A 12,003-nucleotide genomic window follows, 5' to 3' on the forward strand; every position below is an offset into this window, starting at 1 on the left:
ACACTGACTGGACTTACCAACAAGAGAACTTGTTATATCACACATCCGTGTATATGTTTGAAACCCAACATACATGTCAGCAAATACTACAACACTGACTGGAGTTACCACCAAGAGAAGTTGTTATATCACACATCTGTGTATATGTTTTTAACCCTACATACATGGTAGCAAATACTAGAACAGGAGTACAGAGACTGGAGTTACCAACAAGAAAAGTTATGTCCCACATCTGTGTATATGTTTGAAACCCTTCATACATGGTAGCAAATACTAGAACAGGAGTACAGAGACTGGAGTTACCAACAAGAAAAGTTATGTCCCACATCTGTGTATATGTTTGAAACCCTTCATACATGGTAGCAAATACTAGAACAGGAGTACAGAGACTGGAGTTACCAACAAGAGAAGTTATGTCCCACATCTGTGTATATGTTTGAAACCCTACATACATGGTAGCAAATACTACAACACTGACTGGAGTTACCAACAAGAGAAGTTGTTATATCACACATCTTTGTATATGTTTGAAACCCAACATACATGCTAGCAAATACTACAACACTGACTGGAGCTACCAACAAGAGAAGTTATTATATTACACATCTGTGTATATGTTTGAAACCCTACATACATGGTAGCAAATACTACAACACTGACTGGAGTTACCACCAAGAGAAGTTATTATATTACACATCTGTGTATATGTTTGAAACCCTACATACGCATGTTTGTGTATGTGTTGCTGCAGCATGGATCTCCAGTCTGATGGACCCCTGCAGACTCTCTGACATTTGTAAGTCTTGCCACAGACTTGCCACATGTAAGGCTCTGAACGGCTCCAACCACGCTTGCTTTTGCAACAACGGATATACTGGAGATGGGACAACCTTCTGCAATGGTAAATATCAACCCAGATTACTTCAATATCAACCTATAATACTGAAACATCAATATAAGCATACTTAAATATCAATTTACAGTATTAACATACTCAGATATCTACCCACAGTATATATATTACTTAAATATCAGCCTATGTTATACACATACTTAAATATCAACTCTTAGAATAAACATACTCATATTAACCTACAGTTTACATATTACTTAAATATCAACCTATGGTATAAACATACTCAAATATCAACCTACAGTATAAACATACTAACATATCAATCTATGGTATAGGCATACTTAAATATTCATGCATCCATTTTCTACCGCTTGTCCCGTTCGAGGTCGCTGGGGGGGGAGAGTTGAGTCTATCTCAGCTGCATTGGGCGGAAGGCGGGGTACGCCCTGGACAAGTCAACCTACATAATAAATATACTCAAATATCAACCTACAGTATAGATATTACTTAAATATCAACCCGTGTTATACGCATACTGAAATATCAACCTATGGTAAACACACACTCAAATATCAACCTAAATTAAAAAAATACTCAAATATCGACCTACGGTATAAATATACCCAAATATCAACCTATGGTATAAACATACTCAAATATCAACCTACAGTATAAACATACTCTAATATCAACTTACTGTATAAACATACTCAAATATCAACCTACAGTACAAACATACTCACATATCAACTTACAGTATAAACATACTCACATATCAACCTACAGTATAAACATACTCACATATCAACTTACAGTATAAACACACTCACATATCAACTTACTGTATAAACATACTCAAATATCAACCTACAGTATAAACATACTCACATATCAACCTACAGTATAAACATACTCACATATCAATTTACAGTATAAACACACTCTAATATCAACTTACTGTATAAACATACTCAAATATCAACCTACAGTATAAACATACTCACATATCAATTTACAGTATAAACACACTCTAATATCAACTTACTGTATAAACATACTCAAATATCAACCTACAGTATAAACACACTCACATATCAACCTACAGTATAAACACACTCTAATATCAACTTACTGTATAAACATACTCAAATATCAACCTACAGTATAAACATACTCACATATCAATTTACAGTATAAACACACTCAAATATCAACCTACAGTATAAACACACTCTAATATCAACCTACAGTATAAACATACTCACATATCAACTTACAGTATAAACACACTCTAATATCAACCTACAGTATAAACATACTCACATATCAACTTACAGTATAAACACACTCTAATATCAACCTACAGTATAAACATACTCACATATCAACTTACAGTATAAACACACTCTAATATCAACCTACAGTATAAACATATTCACATATCGACCTACAGTAAAAAGCAGTGTTGTGCCGCCAGGACCAGCAAAGCTTTCTCTGCTGGCCTAAAATAACCAGAAATCATACTCATAATGAAAGATACACATTTTTATTTTTAATGTACTTTCCCTAAAAATCCAAGTGTATTCATATTCTCTCCATGTCGGATTAGGCTCCTTCCAGTGCTGTTGTTTTTTATTTTAGTTTGTATCCAATCAGAATACTGCTAGCTTATGTTGCCATGCTGTACCAAATCTGCCTTCAGAATCAACAATGTGGGTGTCCGTGCAGTGTAAGCGATCTGGCATACAGTTGATTGACAGTTGTGATAGCTAATCAGATGACAAGTTGTTGACAGTAGCCTATCTAGATAGCCTGGTGTTCACCAGACTGTGATGGGATACCTGATAGGATTTATTTGCAAGGGCATTTTCAAGACAGATATTTAAAGAGAAACTACATCTTGTGAGACGATGTTGGCCAAACCTGGAAGCTAGCTCAGCTGTTCTGGCAATTAAATGCTCTCCATTTCCACTGAATAAACCGAGGACGAGGGTACCACTGGCTGGCACGTGCACACATAGGGCCCTATGGGAGCTTGAGGCCCTGCCCTTTTTTGCCTCGTCTTAAAAAGTGCCCTCAACCTGTGTGTGTGTGTGTTTTTTTGTTGTTGTTGTTTTTTTTCTTTAAACAACATTCATAAATTCCTGTTAGGGATGTGAAAAAAAAAACAAAAAACAGCGGTACAAAATCTCCACGTTTTCTTGTAATACTGGGTTGTTTGAGCCTGCGTTTCCGCCAGAGAGAGAGAGAGAGGGCGAGTGAGTGAGTGAGAGAGAGGAGAGAGAGCCAACTGCGGCCTGAGGAGACGTGACAGTGGAGCAACTTGAACCTAGTCACCGTCCACTTATTCTGCATCTAATATGGGTAATATTTCAGAAAAACGCTGTATTATTCTATTATTCAATGTGTCAGTTTCTGTTTTTGCCGGACGTGGCAGCACGGCGCATCAATTGAGCACGGCACATCAATTGAGCACGGCACATCAACTACGCACAGAGCAGAGCAGATCGTGCGGGACAGGAAGTAGTGTACCAAATACAAAATAAAACACCAGGTTAATTTTCAAAATAAAATGCACTGTGTTTACGGCGGATCACATTTCTCTCACAGTAGAGGTTTAGATATAAAGTTGTATTGCGTTTCAGTTGTTTAGTCAGAGCATTAAGTGAGAAAGACCATAAGTTACAACTTGATGGTGTTTTCCTCAAGTTAAGGGAAGAAGGACACATTTTCACATTGAAGTTTTTTCCATTTGGGTATTTATTTAAAAAAATGTTTTTGAAGTTCATGTTGCACTGTTCAATGTTCAATATTAAAGTGCTTATCTGTAACAATAAATAGCCTAATAATAAACCTGTGTTTTGTTGCTTTTCATGACTTCGAAGCGTATGATAATGTGAATTAACTCATTATGAAAATTATTTGTTGACACAAAAGAAATGGCAATCACTTTTACCTACAAAGGACACACAGCTAAGTAGTTAGCTTCCTATTAGCAAATTTAATTTGACATTAATTTCCATATTGTGTAAAGGACCCAAAAAAAAGTTCCTGCCCTTTTCTGACTTTGAGCCCCTGCCCCTCTATAATCATGTGCACGTCCCTGACCACTGGCTTATACGGCATCAAATAGCTCCTACTAATTGTGAGTTCAAATATTTGATTTTTTTCACTTTTAATGTGTCTTCTGCAATTTTACAACAAAAGATATGTTTTAATTGTTGATGCGTTTTGAGTGATTTATGAATGTGCCAGAAAATAACCCGTTTTATACACTGTTGATGTGTTTCAATGCGCAGTAAATGTGTTTTTGTATAGTAGTTCTCCAGCAATGGTCATGTGGTGACATAAATTATGGTATTTTGAGAGGTAGCTGAGATAGGCGCCAGCGCCCCCCGCGACCCCGAAAGGGAATAAGCGGTAGAAAATGGATGGATGGATGAGAGGTAGTCTTTGAAGTCGGACACCACCGAAGGCCTCAGTGGGAAACGCACGGCCCGTCACTGGTAAAAAAAACATACTCGATTCTCAACCTACGGTACAAACATATTCAAATATCAACCTATGTTATAAACATACTTTTGTGAAACTTCTGCCGTTAAGATTTGTGTGTTTGTGCACCTAAAGCTAACCCTAACCTAAACCCTCCTTTCCCTATACTCACCACTAGCTGGCGCCTCGCACCCTTCTTTAAGCGAGCCAATGTTTGGCTCAGACTCGGTTTAAGGTTGTCACAACAATAACAAATTCACCAAATTGGAAACACCGCTCCCTTCTGCTACGTCAGGGGTGCCCATTACGTCGATCGCAATCGACTGGTCGATCTCGGAGGGTGTGTCAGTCGATCTCAAGCCAGGCATTAAAAAATAGACATAAAAAAAAAATGAACAATCATCAATCATACCAAGACTTCACTTTCGTCAGTTGTTTGACATTCTCGGCACCCGAGGATCTTGTGAGATGACGCTGGCTGCTGCAAGCTCATATTTAAGAAAAAAATCACTAACAGGGCGGACGCAGAGAAACACATTTTATTTCTAGAGACTCCGTACCTACTGTCAAAACTCTAAAGACTGACAGCACAGTTCCTGTCTTCACCATAAAAGACCTGTTTCATCCTGCCAGTGCTAAAAAATTAAGAGTCTCAGAAAGCTAGCGTGCACAAGCTTGCAAGCTACGGAGTTTGATGCCAATGTATTTCTCCCCCGCCCTCAGCGACCGCTTTCTCACTTGCTTGCCCACCCGCACACTCACTGACGTCACTCACCTGCTGCCAGACATTAAAGGGCCACACACATATGCTACTCTCATAACAAAGTGTTTAAAAAGGAGTATGCAAGTTGGACAAATGAGATGCCAAATCCAACCACTTTCCTGTGTTATTGGACAGAAAGGAGGACTTTTTTTTTCCTCCATTTGAAAATGTGGACGTTATCAGCACCACTGTCTGATTCCAATCAATGCAAGTCATCAGAATCAAATACACCAACTTATATTCTTGTCTTCATGAAAGAAAGGAATCTATGTGTGTTAAACATGCTTGTATTATCATTAAACACCATTAACTTGTTAACAAAAATGTCTCTTTCATGAATAAATAAATATAAATTATAAATAGGAATGAGGTAGATCTCCTCGACTTGGTCAATTGAAAAGTAGCTCGCCTGCAGAAAAAGTGTGAGCGCCCCTGTGCTACGTCTTCTTGTTCTCTGGCAGATCAGCTGTGTTAAAAAGTGAGTAACGATCCTTACCGCCACCTATTATACGGAGTTGTCACAACCAAGCTACATCCACAGACAGCATCATGTAACAACAACCGTATTTGTGTTGGACTGCCACAAATACATCAACATATGGAAACGCTTGAACTTTACACCTACAATAAATGTATCTAGGCCACACTTTCATTGTATGGCTGTGTGTGTATTCTTGTTTTTGGAGTTTGGCATGAAGTGTAAACCAACTTGATTGAGTCTTATAAACACCGGCAGAAGATCTTTGGGACAAAAAGGGTTGAACAGTTCACAGTAAATTCTTTAAATCTACTTCCATAATTGAAAGGCTGCTAGCTGTCTTTGTCGTATAAACAGAGAAAACGCAAGACATTTTTGGGCTGATGACGGATGAAAGTGAGCAGTCACTGGCCGTTCATGAGCCAGCGCCAAAGCATCCTGTGCACGCTGTCAGGTATTTCCCGCTTGTGTCCTCGTCACCTAGCATGAGACGGCAGGATTTCCTCTCCTGGACAACCTTTGTGCACAAAGTACAAAGTGTTTGTCTTGTATGGGAACAACAGTGGACATTCATACCAGGTCAGTTCTGGTAATCCGGGAGGACAGAGCCAGGACACACGTCCACGAGAAGTTCGCCCACTCTTCCCATGAAAATCCTAAATCCCTGAGAGCTACTGGAACAAGATCACATTAGAATCAACACAACGAAAACAAATAATCACCTTAGAGCAGGGCTTTAGCTTTCACCCTGTCAGGGGCAGGGCTTCCACAGGGACAGAGTGACGACATGAGAGTTGAGAGTAAAGCTGCAGCTCCTCCACAAGGAGAGCAGCCAGATAAGGTGGTCAGGACACCACCTGGACGCCTCGCTGAGAAGGTGTTAAGAGCACGTCCGACCGGTAGGAGGCCACGGGGAAGACCGGGGGTCTCAGAGTCACCCTATTACAGGAACCCCCCCCCCCCCCCCCCGTTGGAGGAAATGTGATCATAACATTGCTGATAATGTATTTGAGTACAAAAATACATCTGACAACTACTGCTAAAACATGAACTTTTATTTACCTAGTGACGTAACGTCCTTTATAATTGTTATTGGCTTCAACGCCAACACAAATGTGAGTAGATGCAAGGCGCCAACTTGTGGTGAGCATTGGGAAAGGCTAGCTGAAGTTACGGATGGACCAGTCTTTTAAGAACTTCAGATTGCTTCACAGACACACAAATCTTACACGGCAAAATTGTGGCCAAAGTCACGTGTAAGCCGACAGCCAGTCAGGGTTCCTGCTTCACGGCAACAGACAATTACAGACAAACACTTGTTTTTTTTCCACTCTTACAACTCTTAGACAAAGATTGCTTTACACATGCACACATCTGAATATGTACACACAACTAGAACTACACACACATGCCTCTTTCATGGCAGAAACATAGCTAAAAGTCACGTGTAAAAAGACAGCCAATCAAAAAAATACTGACAGACAGATTTTGATTTCAAAATCTATCCATCTATTTTTCCACCGCTTATCCGAGTTTGAGTTGCTGGGGAAGCAGTCCAAGCAGAGATGCCCAGACATCCCTGTCCCTCGCCACTTCCTCTTGTTCCACCGCTGTTCCCAGGCTAGCGGTGAGACATAGTCCCTCCAGCGTGTCCTAGGTCTACCCTGGGGCCCCCTGCCGGGCTGGACATGCCAGAAACACCTCGCCAGGGAGGCGTCTGGGAGGCATTTGAAGTAGATCCCGAGCCACCTCAGCTGACTCCTCTTGACATGAAGGAGCAGCGGCTCTGCTCTAAACCTCCCTCAGATGAACAAGCTCTCCACCTAACCTCTGAGGCTGATCCCAAACATCCTGGGAGGAAAGTCATTTCTGCCTCCTGTATTTGCAATCTTGTCTTTTTGGTCATTACCCAAGGCTTGTGACCACAGATGAGGGTAGGAACGTAGAATGACCTGTAAATCGAGAGCTTCACCTTCTGGCTCAGCTCCCTCTTCACTACAACAGACCAGTGCAGCAATAGTATCACCTCCGATGCGTCTCTCATTCTCGCGTTCTATTCTTCCCTCACTCGTAAACAAGACCTTGAGGTACTCAAACTCCACCACTTGAGTCAGAACTTTCTGTTTCAATCCCGGGGTGCAGTTTACTCCTCTCCGACTAAGAACCATGGCCTCAGATTAAGAGGTGCTTATCTACAGACCATCAAATTCACACTTGGCTTCAAACCACCACAGTGAACACTGAAGGACCCGGCCTGATTAAGCCAACAGGATCATATTAACTGCAAAAAGCAGAGATAAGGTTCTCTGGCCACGAAACTGGAACCCTCCCTACCCTTATTGCACCTAGAAATTATGTCCACAAAAATAATGAACAGGACCACTGTCAAAGGACAGCCCGGGTGAAGTCCGACATCCACTGTGAGCATGTCTGACTTACTGCCTGCAAAGCCAACCACCGAATGGCCCTTAGCAACGGCCCCTGGATCCCATACACCGATGGAAGGCCTTCTCCAAATCCACAAAATACATGTGGACTGATTGAGCAAAATTCCAAGGCCACTCCAGTACCCTAGCAAGGGTATAAAGCTGGTCCGGTGTTTCACGACCAATATGAAAATCACATTGTTCCTCCTGAATCTGAGGCCCAACTAACGAGCAGACTGGCTTCTCCAGGGTCCTGGAATAGACTAGGACTTTGACTTAGACCACCACCCCGGTTTGCCAATCCACAGGTATTGCCCCCGAATTCCATGCTATGTTGAAGAGAAGTGTCAGCCACCACAGTCCGACAGCATCCAGAGCCTTGAGGGCTTTCATGCTGAATCTCATCCTCTCCTGGGGCCTTGTCACTGGGGAATTTTTTGGATTACCTCATGAACTTCGGCTCCAGTGATGGACGTGTCTATCTTCTGTAACCTCAGACATCTTTTTTTACCCACGGACAAATCATACGGACAGACAACCTAAAGCACACACATTTAGAAGCAGACACACAGGTCACAGACACTTGAATTGGGTTACATACGCACAGACTGAGATATGCATTTGCAAATACTTTTGCTACATTGAAACTTCCATAGTTTTATGTCAAATGAAATGATGCCTGTGTCTTCTTCACAGATGACAATGAATGCCAAAATGTGACGTACATCTGCAGCAAGAGAGGAACGTGCACCAACACTGTAGGAAGTTACTACTGTACTTGTCTGCCTGGGTACTCTTCAACTGGACTCCAACACTTCCAGACCAACGATGGCACCGAGTGTGTGGGTAATGTCATAAAATGTTAATATTGTATGTCCACTGTACAAACAACATCAAAAAACACACTCTTTGAAACCCCATGCTTACATCTCATTGTGCAACAGTGAGAATTTTAAAGAAGACGATGGCAGCCGTTTAAGGAGGTTGCCCGTCATTATAAGACTTGTCTGTCTGCATATTTATCTCTTCTTTCTCCATATTCACCACTACTCAATGCCTCGCACCCGCTCAAGTTATTTCGTGTTGAAATCAACCACATTAGACTCTCAGTGACACACACACTGAGAAAACCTAGCTGCTGCTAACTTATTTGAAGAAGACCAATATACGCCTGACAACTACGTGACTGCTAAAACAGGAACTTAAGAAGACCAATATATGTCTGACAACTACGTGACTGCTAAAACAGGAACTTAAGAAGACCAATATACGCCTGACAACTACGTGACTGCTAAAACAGGAACTTAAGAAGACCAATATATGTCTGACAACTACGTGACTGCTAAAACAGGAACTTAAGAAGACCAATATACGTCTGACAACTACGTGACTGCTAAAACAGGAACTTAAGAAGACCAATATACGTCTGACAACTACGTGACTGCTAAAACAGGAACTTAAGAAGACCAATATACGTCTGACAACTCCGTTACTGCTAAAACAGGAACTTAAGAAGACCAATATACGTCTGACAACTACGTGACTGCTAAAACAGGAACTTAAGAAGACCAATATACGTCTGACAACTACGTGACTGCTAAAACAGGAACTTAAGAAGACCAATATACGTCTGACAACTCCGTTACTGCTAAAACAGGAACTTAAGAAGACCAATATACATCTGACAACTACGTTACTGCTAAAACAGGAACTTAAGAAGACCAATATACGTCTGACAACTACGTGACTGCTAAAACAGGAACTTAAGAAGACCAATATACATCTGACAACTACGTGACTGCTAAAACAGGAACTTAAGAAGACCAATATACGTCTGACAACTACGTGACTGCTAAAACAGGAACTTAAGAAGACCAATATACGTCTGACAACTACGTTACTGCTAAAACAGGAACTTAAGAAGACCAATATGCGTCTGACAACTACGTGACTGCTAAAACAGGAACTTAAGAAGACCAATATACATCTGACAACTACGTTACTGCTAAAACAGGAACTTAAGAAGACCAATATACGTCTGACAACTACGTTACTGCTAAAACAGGAACTTAAGAAGACCAATATGCGTCTGACAACTACGTGACTGCTAAAACAGGAACTTAAGAAGACCAATATACGTCTGACAACTACGTGACTGCTAAAACAGGAACTTAAGAAGACCAATATACGTCTGACAACTACGTTACTGCTAAAATAGGAACTTAAGAAGACCAATATACGCCTGACAACTACGTGACTGCTAAAACAGGAACTTAAGAAGACCAATATACGCCTGACAACTACGTGACTGCTAAAACAGGAACTTAAGAAGACCAATATATGTCTGACAACTACGTTACTGCTAAAACAGGAACTTAAGAAGACCAATATACGTCTGACAACTCCGTTACTGCTAAAACAGGAACTTAAGAAGACCAATATACATCTGACAACTACGTTACTGCTAAAACAGGAACTTAAGAAGACCAATATACGTCTGACAACTACGTTACTGCTAAAATAGGAACTTAAGAAGACCAATATACGTCTGACAACTACGTGACTGCTAAAACAGGAACTTAAGAAGACCAATATACGTCTGACAACTACGTGACTGCTAAAACAGGAATTTAAGAAGACCAATATACGTCTGACAACTACGTGACTGCTAAAACAGGAACTTAAGAAGACTTATATACGTCTAACAACTACGTGACTGCTAAAACAGGAACTTAAGAAGACCAATATACGTCTGACAACTACGTGACTGCTAAAACAGGAACTTAAGAAGACCAATATACATCTGACAACTACGTGACTGCTAAAACAGGAACTTAAGAAGACCAATATACTGTACGTCTGACAACTACGTTACTGCTAAAACAGGAACTTTTACACCCAGCAAGTGATCAAAGTCCATTGTTGTACGCTTCGACGAGCAATAACGAGTGGCTGCAAGGGGCCATCGAGCGGTGAGTATCGAAAAAGGAAACGTGAATACGCAGACACACTCATTTGTTCACATATAGAAATACAGACCGACAGATGTATTTATTTTTTTTACACACACACAAAACAAAATGCGGACACATTACTTAAAAGACACACAGATTGAGATACACACACACAAATTAGTACACGGACATGTAATCGGACTACTAGGTTGTGATTGGATGATTTATCATTAGAATGTTTTTTTGCTTGTGCCGAGTGTGTTTTAAGCTCACTGTGTTGACTTGGTGTGTTTGATGCAGACATTGATGAATGCGAGGCAGGACCAGTCTGCGGTCCAAACTCACTCTGTCATAATAGCGATGGATCTTTCTATTGCACCTGCCAGCGGGATTACATCCCAACTTCTGGCAGCAAACACTTTCATCCAGAGAGAGGTGGAAGATGTAAAGGTCAGTGTGAGAAGAATAGACTCGCCACATTTGCTCATGCTGGCATTTAGATTTATGCACAGTTGCTTTCACACAAAGCCTCTGAGACGCTGCAGCCCACATCACAATTCTGCAAGTGTTGAAATGACATTAATATGAGAGGATTTGATTGACTGTAATAACCCTTTGGCCGAGCCCCGCCTGCCAATCAAAACGCTGCTTTGGGTAATTGTTGTCTTTCAGCGCATCCCCTAAAAAACTGCCACGATAACATCGCCTGCGTCACACAGACTGTCAACAGAACGCTTGAATACGTAAGTTGTACCACACGTTTACTCATCAATCAAATATTGTCAACTCTGCTGATTATTGCAAACAACAAACATGAACACACATATTGTGGCTAAAAACATGACAGCAAGCTTGTTAAACTCTTTCAACCCTCCTTTGTCTCCTCGATAAAAGCGCACACTCAATGGATTCTCAGCTTTTTTCCAGACAGTTCGTTTGGCCTTTGTGCCCCAATAACATTCAATCTCCTTGTGATTTGATCAATTTGCTATGAATGTTTTACGTGTTGCTTGAAACTTGACCTCAAAAAGTAC

General features: G+C 40.9%; 1 protein-coding gene across 2 annotated transcripts in view; it reads left to right on the top strand.

Moving 5' to 3' along the window:
- adgrl4 (adhesion G protein-coupled receptor L4) overlaps nt 1-12,003 on the top strand; it is a 54,314-nt gene that overhangs the window by 8,960 nt on the left and 33,351 nt on the right. Inside the window, exons 2-5 of one of the 2 annotated variants that reach the window (XM_061884000.1) lie at nt 752-901; nt 8,712-8,861; nt 11,270-11,419; nt 11,642-11,712. In XM_061884000.1, the coding sequence (XP_061739984.1) occupies nt 752-901; nt 8,712-8,861; nt 11,270-11,419; nt 11,642-11,712 (521 nt within the window). Of the gene's footprint in view, nt 1-751; nt 902-8,711; nt 8,862-11,269; nt 11,420-11,641; nt 11,713-12,003 lie in introns of those variants that run through there. The other variant, XM_061884001.1, reaches the window with a different exon arrangement.

Source organism: Nerophis ophidion, linkage group LG22 (assembly GCF_033978795.1).
Source record: "Nerophis ophidion isolate RoL-2023_Sa linkage group LG22, RoL_Noph_v1.0, whole genome shotgun sequence".
NCBI classification, from domain to species: Eukaryota; Metazoa; Chordata; class Actinopteri; order Syngnathiformes; family Syngnathidae; genus Nerophis; species Nerophis ophidion.